This window comes from Nilaparvata lugens, chromosome X, assembly GCF_014356525.2.
Source record: "Nilaparvata lugens isolate BPH chromosome X, ASM1435652v1, whole genome shotgun sequence".
NCBI classification, from domain to species: domain Eukaryota; kingdom Metazoa; phylum Arthropoda; class Insecta; order Hemiptera; family Delphacidae; genus Nilaparvata; species Nilaparvata lugens.
This window is the reverse complement of record NC_052518.1, coordinates 60,563,940-60,578,605: the sequence shown is the minus strand read 5'-3', so window position 1 is coordinate 60,578,605 and position 14,666 is coordinate 60,563,940. Positions and strand designations below refer to the sequence as shown.

At 35.4% G+C, this 14,666-nt stretch overlaps 1 protein-coding gene across 2 annotated transcripts in view; it reads left to right on the top strand.

Moving 5' to 3' along the window:
• The first annotated feature begins 3,407 nt into the window (after positions 1-3,407).
• LOC111049355 (histone lysine demethylase PHF8) overlaps positions 3,408-14,666 on the top strand; it is a 56,352-nt gene continuing 45,093 nt past the window's right edge. Inside the window, exons 1-4 of one of the 2 annotated variants that reach the window (XM_022335401.2) lie at positions 3,408-3,843; positions 7,176-7,261; positions 7,458-7,578; positions 8,238-8,398. In XM_022335401.2, coding sequence (XP_022191093.1) covers positions 3,737-3,843; positions 7,176-7,261; positions 7,458-7,578; positions 8,238-8,398 — 475 coding nt within the window. In that variant the 5' untranslated portion in view covers positions 3,408-3,736. The remainder of the gene's footprint in view (positions 3,844-7,175; positions 7,262-7,457; positions 7,579-8,237; positions 8,399-14,666) is intronic. The other variant, XM_022335402.2, reaches the window with a different exon arrangement.

Here is a 14,666-nt window from a genome sequence, read left to right as displayed (position 1 = left end):
CGCAATACCCAAAGGAACAGGACATCAGCAAGCGACGATGTGATCTGGCCATGCGATGACAAGAATGGAAGCGTCCACCACAGCAGGCAAATCCCCCAGTGGAAATGTAGGCAGGAGCATGTAGAATTCCAAACGAATAATCCGACTTTCAAGTTGTGGAATTTTTAGAATGATTTCCAAATGGTAGAGATGATGAACTTGAAAGTTTGAGTTACACGAGGTGAAGCCAATTGTTAGAAGAATGGCAATTGAAGCCCACACGAGGTTGTGAACTTGACAAAGATTATCAGCGTAAATATGCGAAGAAATCGATGAATAGTTGGATCACAATTGAAGAATAGAATAAACGAATTAATTTGGAAGAATAATTCACACTTTAAAAACGTTCCATAGATCAGATGAATAGCGAAAAACGCCCACACGAGGTTGCAATTTTGACAAAGTTTATCAGAGTAAATAAGTGAAGAAATCGATGAATAATCAAATCACTATTGAAGAATAGAATAAACGAATTAATTTGAAAGAATAATTCACTTTTAAAAACGTTCCGTAGATCAGATGAATTTGGATGAAAAGTTTAGACCGGGCGCGAGATGTGCACACACCGACTAGACTCCATTGAAAGACAAGAAGCTAGCTAAAGGCACTAGCAACAAAAAGAGGAAGGCGGAAATGTCAGCCACGTACGGAAAAACGTTTACAAATGTTTGGTGAAAAAGTAGCAAATATCTAGAAAGTAAGATGCCTAAAGACAAAATAAATTCCAAAAAATCAAATAGTACAAATATTAAAATTGAAACGGCAAATAACACGACGAATAATACGAATAATATAGGAAACCAACTTGATTAGAGCAGTGCCGTAGAACCGTGACTGTGACGTCACCGGACAGCGCAGACGGAAAATGACAACATGATGTCTACCTAGTAGCAGAACGAGTAACAAGTGGAACCGGTCCAATAAATGCTTTGTCAGATTTTACAGTGCTGTACTATTCGAATCGAAAGACAAACAAACTGAACATCTAAAATCTTCCATTTCCACCTCATTTACCTCGTAGTATAACAGCTCACATGTACGGTATCAGTTAATTTAATGCACAAAACGGTGTGTATTCTTCTTTTTATTGGCACTTATCCAAATAATCATGAGCCTATGACTGAAAATAAGCCATTTAGGATGTTATCTTAAGACATATTATTTCTGGTAGAAGCCTTTCATAACCAGATGTAATAAAAAATAGACGACATTAGGTCAGATCATTAATGAAACAAACAAACTGAGATAAATTCACTGAAAATACAGAAACATATACAGATAATTTTAGTGGATATGAGTCAATTTTTTCCAAAATAATATTGCTTCAAGTCAATCGTTATTCAATCATCATTGATCATTATATTTAGCTGGTGATCATACTTTCTTTCATCCATGAATGAAATGTAAGTGCAGCACAACTATAACAATACTACAAATTTAATATTATTCCATATTTCCCGGAGAATCAATCTCCTTCAATTCTATATATGTTTTTCTGTGCTAGATATGAGTTATGAGTTTTTATGAATAAAATAAAATTGAAATTCATTACCTATAATTCGATTCACCTAAGGTCTTCCTCAACTGCAATAATAATCTAGAAGCAATTATGAAAATAATTATAGTTGAGGCGATGATTGAAATTTGATTCTTTCAGAAATTTAAGAATAATACTTATCAATTATTATTACCAGTCTATTTCGAACAGTGTACCCAAGTGATTATTAATATCATCTACGTTAAGAGAGTATTATTCAATTAAATATACAATTTCAAATTGAGAAGTATATAGACATTTGTAATGATATTGAATTTTATAATTACAGTTAGAAATAACCTTCTCTCAGTCTTATCGTTAATTAATCTCTTTTACAACAAGATATTTATCTTTTCAATGGTCATTGAAGAATATAAATAATCTTGTTGAATTAATTTTAATACTTTTAGAAATAAAATATCACACTCTTTTGTTGTTAGTTATATTCATTTATGAAAATTCCCTCAATAGTCATTTTTTTATTATTTCAATCGTTCATCCTTGGAAATAAAGGCTTCCATTGAGTTCATGCAATGATTTTCTAGTACTTTCAATACTCAGTAGCCTACTCTTAATACGGTTAGTAGTTTTCAAAAACTTTGTCTTCTGCTACCATATATATTGCTCTAAGTTGGAAATTTTAAAATTAAACATCCTTGATTTCTAGTTTGCTTACTTTTTTCTACTTCCTAGGTCCTCCCGACGGTCGTGTGTCCGTGGAGTCGTCATATATTTGGCTTCTGTAAGTTTAGATTTAAGTTCATCGCACTGCTTCTTTAAATGATTGTTTTCCTGTTTCATAACGTTAATTTTTTTGCCATAGGAAGTTGATACTAATTCTGAAACAATTAGCTTCAAAGAAATTATATTATCCGCTAAACATTGAGAAAGTTTCTTTTCAAATTCAACTAGTCTTTGATCAAGCTTCAAATTTGAGTAGCTTACGGTATTGCTTCAAGTATATCAGAATTCGTATTATTATTATTGTTACTTACTGGTACTTCAAGTTCGTTTGGTTGAGTTTGAGCTACGTTTCCACCACATTTAACACAACGATAAGCTACTTAAGACTGGGTTTTTATCGGACACGTTAACACAGTCAGCATGGAATTTTTCACTGCATTTAACACACTACTGTATTATTTGTTCTGAACCACAGTCGGCCAGACTTATATCACACTCTGAACATTTATTCAAGTTCACACTTGGAACAGTCATTCTGCTAAAACGTAGACTACCTATCTCAACCAGCAAAACCTATTCAAATACTCAAGTTATTTTACAAAATTCCAAGTAATTCGAAATGTAGTTTGAATATTACAAGCTATAGTGAGGTCCACGTTATAATGACAGTATTTGATCAACTTTGGTTTTGCTATCCTTGTCTATTATTCGACGAAGCCGGTGGTACTATCCTTTTGTAGGGCCACAATGATGCCAATTATGTTTTTTACAGTGTAGAAATACAATTAATTAATGCAGAGAATCGGCATCGCTATTCTTCTATCTTTATCGACTGCCATTATAACGTGGACCTCACCATGGAACATTCGGGCTGAGCGAGACAGGCAAGGATACGCTAGAAGATAAGATGCCTTCTCATCGAGCTCCCGATAGCAACTCTGATTAAATATACGGTATTATGATAGTGATAACGTTGACACAGTAATCACCTGCAGCTCTGTATGTACCCTACATACATACAAGAGCTTCCACTTTCGACGGGTTAGAAGTTGTGGACAACAGGCTGTTTCAAGCAATCACTAAGCCAATAGGTGTGTCACTTTTCAAGCGTGTCGACATTTCACGTCACTCCTCCATGCAGAGTTCAGACTGTATTGTAAAAAATCAAATCTCCTTTTGAATGTGTGAACACAGTTTTTTTACGTTGATAAAAATTTCCAAAATAATGCAATTATCTCATTTAAAAGCTCAATTTCATTTCCAATGATTATTATTTCGAATCTGATTCATCGGAAAATTACATTCCATGTATTTGGTAGCCCTTGTGTTTATTCCATTCTATTCTCACGTTTGCGTTGTTGTTGGTTCGTTGCATCGTTTTGTTGCTAGTTGGTTTCTGTTTTCTTTTTTGAAATGTGATTCAAAATTTAAAGTTATTGGTGATAAAAAGAGTTTCAAGAAATAGTTTCACCTAATATGGAAGCCAAGGCAAAACAGGTCCACTGTTTTTGTGGTAAAAACTATCACAAAAAATACCCATTCATGATACAATGCGATGCCTGCAAGGATTGGTTCCATGGCAGGTAAAGAAAATTATTTTGTGTCTAATGCTATAAAATGTACATTCTCTTCTATTACTTTATTGAATGATAATATCAACGATGTAATTCATATCGTTGCATTATGAAAATCTAACATTATCCCACGAATTCAGCTTAGTTTTCCAGCCGGATCAGTTGAATGATCCTAACCTTGATAGGTGCAAAAACAGCCCGCTTGAGTTTTGTTTTACATGACTCATATTTTGCTGTCGATGATTTCCGAAGATTCATCTTCATCTATCTAATCGTATTCAATTACGGAAATCAATAACACTTTCCAATCAAAATTTCTACCAGAACCAAAAATCTGAAAACTACTAACTAGACAGGTAAAATTGATATGAATCAAGAGTTTGTGTTTAACTAATAAACAACATAGTTTAACTTTGGAAACATTCTTACTTCAATTGAACATAAGTCAGTATGAGTCATTTTTAGTTGGGTTAGTTATCGCATACAATTCAAATTTTATCAAGAGTCATTTATTGTCAGAACACTTTAACAAAAATGCAAGACAAAGTCATCAATTCAAAAAAAAATTCTAAAATATAACAATAAACGTTAATAGTCATCACAGTCACATCGTAATATATACAAAAATAAGACAAATATAAGCAAATTCTATATAATATAAGAGAATTCACAGAATAAGAAAATACAAAGACATCACCACAAATCCTCATAACCATATGGACTGCAGTCAATTAGAATCTTTCTAACAGAAACCTTAAAACTATTAATATTAAGTTCTTTAATATGAGCAGGCAGTTTATTAAATAACCTCTTTCGAAATTCAACAAAACTTTTCAAAGTTAAATGGTAATTGCACTGTGATAATCTAAATGCTTCTGCTTGTCTTGTAAAAGTCTTGTAAAATGATTGTGAATATTACTATTTATGGGTAAGATGGATAGATTTTTTCTGGTATACATCAGACATTCAAACACATACAAAGCATAAAAAGTCATAATATTTAGTTTTTTAAACAGAGGTCGACAATGTGCTCTACTATCCACTTTACAAATGATCCTTACGGCCCTTTTTTGTACAACAAAAAGTTTCTTCATATTGGTATCTCCCCCCCATGCCAAAATACCATACAACAGGTGTGACTGAATGTGAGCATAATATACAGCTACCAACACATCAATGCTAACAATATTTCTTAATCTACAAAACATAAAAATGCCTCTAGATATTTTCTTACCCAATGAAAAAATATGATTTTCCCATTTCACATTACTCTGCAATGTGATGCCAAGAAATTTGACATAACTAATATTTGTCTTACAACCAAAGTCAAAATCTAACAACTGGGTCTTATCTTTATTGAGACAAAGAAAGTTAGCAGCTGTCCAGTCCTCAATAGTCGCATTAATCCGTCCCAATACATTCAAATTGGTAAAAATCTTTCCACACTTAATCTGGACTGCCAGATCATCAGCAAACATAAAAGCCTTAATATCTCCATTACTTATAGCAGCTGGCAAGTCATTAGTATAAATAATGAAGAGTATAGGTCCAAGTGTGGAACCCTGGGGTACACCTGTCTGAACCTTCAAAAAATGAGAAAGAGAACCCTTATAAAAAGAAGCCTGAAATCTATCACTTGAATAGGAAATCATAAGCTTAATAGACACATCATCAAACCCATAAAACTGGAGTTTTTTTACCAAAATATCATGAGATATGGTGTCAAAAGCCTTTGACATGTCATAAAAACTACTAGAAACTTTGTTCTTACCATCCAGCCAGTTAATACAGTTTTTCATGAATTCAGATATAGCACCATGAGTACCTCTTTTAGATCTATATCCAAATTGACTATTTGTGAACAGTGAATTGCTTTCAAAATAGCTTATGATTTGCTTATAGAGTACCATCTGAAATATCTTTGAAATTATAGGAATAATGGAAACAGGCCTATAATTGTTGTAATCCAGAGATGATCCTTTTTTCAACAAAGGAATAACTTCAATTAATTTCAGACATTTAGGAAATACACCATCCTTAATACAAATATTAAAAAGGTAACACAACACTTCACATACAAATGGTGCAGCCAATTTCATAAAACATGAATTTAAATAGTAAACATCAAGACAAACACTATTACTGAGAGATAATATAGAATTATACACCTGCTCAACAGTAATACATGAAAAAGAGAAAGAATTTAATACAGGATTATCTTGTTTGTGAATATCATCAAATCGATCGTCATTAGTATATTTTCATATTTTAACGCTTTGGTTGGACAGTTCTGATTGACTTGATTTGCCTGTTTGGGCAGTGAGATACCTCTATTGCTTCATATATATATATATAATTAAAGATAAGTAAGCATTTCTATATTCTCTATTCAGAAGAGGTCAATCCGATGGCGGGAAGAGTGTTAACAAGTCAATTTCAAGTTATTCAAGTCAACTTTCAGTTTTATTCAACAGTGAACTATTACTATATAATTTGTACCTATATAGTTAAACTAAATTTATTATTATTAAAGATATCTATCAGTTCCAAACTTGACTATGAATCCAGCTATTTTCAAACTTGAGTCTGTATTGGTTAGGTTAGCGCTTGCTGAAGGCATGCTTTCGGTTAGGTTTGGTATTTGAAACAATTTTACAAACCAAATTGAAACTGTGTTAGATCGGATAATACTCATAATACTTTGAAATACTCAGCTCTTATTCTATAACGTTAGAATAACGTAAGAAACTATATTCTTATTCTATAGCTCTTAGTCTTAACGCTTTAGTAGCCATTTACCACGCATTGATACATTCTAACATAGCTTACGGTCTATGTATCTACGGCAGCACTTCCAAGAGAAATCTCGATAAAATACTAATTCAACAAAAAAGAGCACTAAGAATTATTATGAAAATCAAAAGGAATGACTCTGTTAAACACATTTTCCCCCAGCTAGGCATATTAACAATTCATGGGCAATATATTAATGATATAACTTGGAATTTTTTAAAAAAAGGACAACTTATATGGGTGATAGATACTTTTAGCATGCTGCCTAGTAATTTGAAGTCTATAGAAAATATAAGATGTTTTAAAGCTCATCTGATGTGGGAATGTCTGGTGGGAATGTCTTTGTACTCCTATCAGGAATTTGTTCAGGAGTAATTTTATGCGATTTCGACATTGACTGTATTTGTGTGTTGGTTTGTTTTTTTTTTTAATTTTCTTTGTTTAATGTGACAACATGTGTATGTACAATATTCAATGTACTTGTACATTTTTGATGAATAAATATGATTGATTAATAAGAAGATTGAATTGTTATGTGTGTGTTTTAGGTGTGTGAACGTGTTAGAAATAGCAGCTCGTGATTATGAGATATACCATTGTCCACAGTGTGTCCCAAACCATGGACCAACCATAAGTAAGTTTCCATAATAAGTATTTATATGTTTTATAATAAATATAGGCTTATAAACCTAGCATTTTTTCAAATTTAACCAAAGTTTTTAGACTTTGTAAATTTTCATGATTGGAGAGAAATTCAATAATAATGATCTTTTATCATTTATTGTTTATTTTATATTAACTTAATTTGTTTCTATGCTTTCCTGTTCTAGTGAAAATTGTGTTCAATCGGCATAGGCACGACTTTTATGATAAGGATGGCCACGATAAGCCTTTGGAAACTGGATCTCCTCTTTTCATAGAAGAGCTCAAGAAACGAAGGCATTTTAAGAGGTAAAACACTAGTTTTTCTTATAAAAGTATAGCCAGTCTCATGAATTATTTTTGTGGTTGTTATTGTCTATTGTCTATGTAAAAATTTCGAATGTTTTGTAGGTATCAGTATTATCGATTGTATTAGGTAGCCACGTAGCCTACTCCATACTGAATAACTAAAAGGGATTTATGTTGAAATATAAGCAAATTTATGGCAAACGACTGTTTTTTATGCAGCGTCATGATCAAACTGAATTTTACTGAAACTCATTCTGCCTATAATGGCAATTTGACTGTGTGAAGTAGTAGCCTAATCATATTTTATCAATATTATATAATTCTGTTTCATGTTTTTTCCTCTAATTATTGAAAGTCGATTATTGTTGAGGTAATTTCCTCAGTACTGTCGTTTATATATCATTGAGCCTTAAGAGAACAGTCATTATAACGTCACTTATCACAAAACAAAAATCAAATAAAATTTCTCTAAATGAGTCGAGTAAAATGAAAATGCTGGTATTGTAACGCTGCGTTCCCTCGTATAGCCAACCTTCAAACATCTCATATCTCGGTTCTTCTCCAACTGCAATGTATGGTTTTGCTTGCGATTTCCGATGATTCGTCAGTGTGCTGCTCCTATGAAATATTTTCAAGTTATAAAATTATTGATTTTGCAGTAGTGAGGGCCTTATGGTGAAAATGAAAGGGAAGGATTTAACAGTGGAGTATTTACTGGAGAACGGATTTGATCGACCGATATTAATTGAGAAAAAGAAAGGACTTGGTATAACCTTGCCTCCACCCACACTAACACTTCGCGATATTGAGGAGGCTGTCGGTAAGTCATGAACAAATATTGTTTATATAACTCATTTATAATTTATAAGTTACTCATTAACAATTTACCAGCACTCCGTTCGGTTTTAACTTTGGAGCAAAACCGCCAGCTGGAATCTGTTTCCAACAATTTTTCTACAGTTTTATTAAAATACAATTTTCTTAACAGGAAGTTGTCTTCTTTGAGTCCAATTCGACGAATTTTTTATCATGTAATATTGTTCAGATTCACTTAATGTTTGGCTTCTCCTTCCATGCAGAACATTATAGATCTAATGATGGTCGACACTTGGGTAATGCTCATATCATCTATCAGGTTGGCAAGCCTGTCTTGCTTGTGATTGTTCTTGGTATTTGGAGCTCTTCAATTTTTACAGTTTTTTAATACAAAGTGTGGTCTAATTGTGTTTTGTGTGTGATAGTCATGGTGTGAAAAGGTAGGAACATTATTCTAAGTATCAATATATTCGGATTGCAAGTAAGTTTTACGGATATTGATAAATGGAAATCGTTTCTTCAAGCCAGGCTCTTGCGTTGTTTGCGTTGAAGACAAGCTTCAATCTTTTATCACTCCTATTTCTGCGTTTGTGTGAGTGTATTTACTTGATTTCGGCGCATTATACCAACTGTTTCAGTGAAAATACCCCCAAATTTGGCCCGTACTGTATAAAGGACTGCTCTGTAACGTTGCCTATTATTTTTCGACTCCTCGGTGAGCCGTCTGTTCGTAAGACACAGTAATAATCACTGACCGGCCTCAATAATTTTTGGTACCTAACGGAATTGCTTATCTTTTGATAAGAGATATAAGACAGTGGGTCAAAAGCTCAGCTGTTGCATTTGTTTCGATCCATACACAAACAATTCAATTGATTTCAGTCGACCACCGTTAGAGTTGAGTAGAAGCTCATTCACTGCATTTTCTTTGACAGTTACATTCATAATGGCCGTAAAAATGGAAAGTTTAACAGGGATTCTCGAAAAGTACAAGAGCGAAATTATCGAAAGTACTAAGCAAGTCATAAAGCAGCAAATGAATGAGTTGAATTTGAAAACTATCATATCAGAACAGAATAGCAAAATTGAAGCGTTAAGAGAACAGAATGAAGAATTGAAACGTGTCCTACAAAACCAAAGTCATTTAATAAACAATTTGAAGAGGGAAAACAATTTGATTTTCCATGGAGTTATTGAGCCTGCTGGCGAGGACGGAGATCAGGTAATGAGAAAGATTATGGGCATATGCAATGAAGTAATGAAAATTGAACTTAAAGCAAGTGATATAAACGCTGTTAGAAGACTGGGAAGAAAATCGGATTCCAAGACAAGACCAATCACCCTATCGCTGGTCTCGGGATGTAAAAAAAAAATAGTATTTTGAGAAACTGTGGTAAATTAAAAAAATCAAAGATTTTCGTTAGTGAAGACCAAGATAATGAGACAAGAGAGAGGTGAAAAGAACTGAATGAAATTCGAAAACGACTCAGTGATACGCATAGTGTTAAAATGAGAAGAAATGGTTTGGTTGTGGATGGGAAGTTTATGAGATATGATGTCTTGAACACGGAGTACAACAGGAAGCCAGAGGAAAGCCGTCTACTGCAGGAAGATCGCCAACTAGAGGAAAATTATAAACCTGATGAAAATCTTTGAAACAAGAGGAAAGGAGAGAACCTTCAGAGGCAACCCCGAAACAGTAATCCCAATATCACGATTTTTTTTCGTCCCTCAGGAGATACAGAGCCCGCCAATTAGAAACAGAATGGAAAATGAATACCCTGAGCACATGAATAAAAAGGAGAACGATGCATTAGCGATTAGTATAATGTGGCAGGAATTGTAAATAAATTCAACAACACCTTTTTTTCTGCTTTCTCAAAAATTATGATATATTCCTACTGTTCGAAACATTTGTTTATGATGAGGAAGTGTTTAAAAAATTTAAAATGAAGTTTGATGAGTACGAATTGATTTGGATTCCTGCGGTGAGAGCGGCACGTCGTGGTAGAGCGAGTGAGGGGAGAATCTATGTCGTCAGGAGGGATAAGGTCAAGAATGGGATTATAAAGTTTGAATCAATACTCAATCACAGTATTATCGAACTAAATGTGGAGTCACATCGATTCATCGTCATTCCTACTTATCTAAACTGTAATAAATGGATGAATGATTTCATTAGTATGAGAGATTTGTTGGTGGAGTGCAGCGATCTCGAATTGGTGGTTGTAGGAGATTTTAATGGTAGGGTTGGCAACAGGCAGGTTATACCAGAGGAAATCCTATCTGACTCACCTGGTATCCTATGCTGTGATAGGACTTCGAAAGATGCGGTCATAAATGCATGTGGAAGGGAATTGTTGGCGCTTTTTGATGATTTTGGATTGGTGATCCTGAATGGGCGGACGAGGAAGAATGCGGGCGGCGAAGTGACGTATATTGGAGCGCAAGGCTCCTCCGTCATAGACTTGTGTGCGGTCTCAGTGAACTCTCTACCTGCCATCGCTTCGTTTGAGGTGGTTCCAGAGATCTTTTCCGACCATCTGCCAACGGTTACAGAGGTCTATTTGCCAGGACGTTCAAGAACAACTTCGGAGGACTGTCCAGTACCAATTCGTAGCAAGCTGCATTGGAGACCAGAAAATGAACAGAAGTATCGCAACGAGCTGTCCTTGAAAATGAGGAGACGACTACATTGGATCGACCCAAAGGATGACCTCAGATAACTGCTATCCCTAACTCACGATTTTGCGCCGACAGGTTTAACAAGAACTATGGTGAGGAATGAAGAGCATTGGTATGATTGGGATTGTGAGAAGAAAAGAAAGGAGTCTTTTGCCCTGTTGAAAGCATTTCGAAAAACTAAGTCTGATACTATTAGAAACAGGTATATAGAATTAAATAAAGCTTTTGAACAGTTATGTCTGAGAAAGAAGAAAATGTTTTGGTTGTCATTAACAGAGAAGTTTAAGGCAGTGAAAGATTCGAGTCAGTTTTGGAAACTTGTGAGATGTTTCAGGAGAAGGAGCTTCAGAGCAGGAAGTGATATTTCACTAGGGGACTGGGTACAGCACTTTGATAAGTTGTTGAATCCTGTCATCACTGCGGATGAAGTATTGTATGCTGAACCGTACATAGTGGATGAAATTCTGGACACACCACTCGTTTTAGAGGACTTGAAAAAAGTGCTTGCTAGAGCTAAAGATAATAAGGAACCTGGTGAGGACAGAATTACAAATGAATTTTTCAAGGGTGCTCCAGTGGCTTTTTTGGTGAGGTTAACAGACGTTTTCAACCGCTTCTTTGACTCTGCTGACTTCCCTGACTGCTTCAAGGAGTCCATTATCTTCCCAATTTTCAAAAAGGAAGACAGCAACGAGCCCGCAAACTTCAGGGGAATATCGTTCTGCAATGCAGTGTATAAACTGTTCACTGGAGCTCTACTTGACAGGCTGGAGAAATGGATAACACATCACAACATTCTGTGCGAGTCCCAAGCTGGCTTCAGGAAGTCCTATTCCACTGTAGACAATATATTCAACATCATGAGTATTGTCAACCTCAAGCTATGTGGTCGAGGGAGGAAGTTTTATGCCTTCTTTGTTGATTTTTCGGCTGCGTTTGATAGAATAGACAGGCAGGCACTTTTTTATAAACTTTCAGCACTAGGAATGTCTTACAAGATGCTAAACGCCCTTCGTAGTCTTTACAATGGATCAACAGCTAGAGTTTGGGGACTTCAGGGACTGTCGGAGAAGTTTGAAATGCGCACCGGCGTAAAGCAGGGTTGCCTACTGAGCCCATTGCTATTCTCACTGTTCCTGAATGATTTGGAAGACTGGCTGGATGGAGGAGTCAATATTGGAGACATATGTATAAAGATGTTAGCCTATGCAGATGACATAGTTCTTGCTCCGGACAGACTTTCCTTGAGAAGGATGATAGCTGGCTTGGAAGGATACTGCAAGAACTGGAGCCTGCAAGTTAATCTGAACAAATCAAAGATATTGATTTTTATGAAAGGAGGCAAAACGAGTAGGCATGATGTTTGGAGGTAAAACAACGAACCAATTGAAGTGGTAAACAGTTAAAAGTACCTAGGAATGATCTTGACATCCAGATTATCATTAACAGATCATTTCAGGGAGAGATCATCAGCAGCAAGGATGTCCATAAATATTTTCAATGGTTTGTTCTCACAGAAAAACATCCCCTTCAAATCAAAGCTGGGAGTATTTGAAGCGATGGCGCGATCTGTAGTGTGTTATGGCGCACAAGTATGGGGAGGACGGATGTTTGAGGAAGTGGAAAAAGTTCAACGCCTTTTCCTCAAGAAGGTATTCAACCTGCCGATGTGGGCCCCAAACTACTGTCTTCTACTCGAAACTGGACTCTTACCACTCTTTGTCCATACATTGAGGCTCCACTTCAAGTACATGAAGAGATGCATCAATCTGCCCAATAACAGATACCCGCATATTCTGCTCAAGAAGATTATTGAGAAGGAGATATTTGTATATAGAGACTGGACGGATATGCGGATAGCTTATGGCATACAGGCAACAGAATTCTTTGTGGGCAATGTTGAAGCACTTGTTACTAAAGTTACCGAGGGGCTGAGAGAGGGACTCAATAGCAGACTACGGAGAAGCCAGAGATGCTCCCTGTATCCGGAACTGACTCCATTCACCAATGGACTCACCAAATGACTCATCCACCATTCTACGAACCGGTGGACTTTTCATGGATTAAGTGGTTCATGAAGTTAAGGACAGAGCTTATCTACCTAAACAATTACTCGCACCGGCAGGACGTGAGGATCTGCTCTCTCTGCAATATGAAGGAGGAAGAGGACATAATCCACTTCATAGCCAGATGCCCGGTTCTTGCAGAAATCAGAAAACAATACTTCAAGAAGACCCTGCTCTCCGTCGCTGAGCTGAAGGTACATCTGAATGGCGAAAACTGGAAGCTAGTGGGACAATACTGCGGAGATGCGTGGAAGTATAGATATTTCTTGATCCAGGAATTCAATTTTTAATTGCTCTTCTTTTTTTTCTTTCATTGTATAAATCTTCTTCTCCGTATTTCTCATTTTTTCTTTTTCAATTTTTATGTTATGAAATTAATTTTCTTTTGATTGAAAGAAAATAATGTAAAAAACAACTTGCCAACTCCTCCTGACGGCACTTTGCCATGGAGTATATGCCAGCATGACTTTTGTATATTGTATAAGTGTAATGCAATTACATTCAATAAAGGCATTTATTTATTTTTTTAAATTTATTTATTTATCATCTATCAACAGATTATGGTATTGTTCTCTGTTGAAACTCTTCCATTTCAATAAATGGGCCAATGAAGTGAAATTTACAATACAATCAGTGGTTCTTAATTATGAAAAACTTCCACACTATCAATATTAGTACAGTCAATATAGACATGAAAAAGGGGTGTGCTTGCTATTGGTATTGTAGTTCTGATTATTCAATATATTGTTTAGATACATACTAGAAGAATTTAAGGTTATCTTTTTACGATGGTCATCTTTTTCAACCTCCGATCACTTATCTTAAGACATAGAAAAGCGGTAGGGGGCGATTCTCATAGGGCTAAATAGCTTGTCATCCCCACCAAAAGCCCTGTAATCGGTTCGGCGAGATCGTCAATAGTTGTCGAGTTATAGACCCAGAAACATGGCCGCCTCACTTGAGCCTACCGCCAAGTCCTAGTTGCATGTCGTTACTCATTTTTGCAAGCAAAAGGCAATAATTCAGCATTAATTAAATGAAGAATCATTCAAATTTACGTAGGAAAACATAATTGGTGATGATTTTGGACGTGAATAGTGTCGAAAAATTAAAGACGTCAGTTGAAATGACTTCCCGAATCGACGTAATCAAAAACTTGTCGTCATAGTGCTGGTGCAACTAAACGGCTTCTCCAGCAAAACAATTTGGATGATTTCGATAACCCACTGCAAACTCGTCTTGGTCACTAGTAACTTATACCTTTCCCCCTTAACTTAAGACTTGACTTTAAGGGCAGGGCTTCCAAGTTGGCGGCAGCATTTTATAAAGAGGATTTTGGTAGGATGGTCCTCAAATATCAAATATGACAAATGCCTCAGCATTCACGACAATTATGTTGAAGAATAATCATAAGTGTAAGTAACTTTCAGTGGAAAAATTATTCTTCTTTATAAATTCGTCTTTTATTAATGGCCAATCGGAGGTTGAAAAAAATTACCCTCTTAGTTACCAGAAATAATA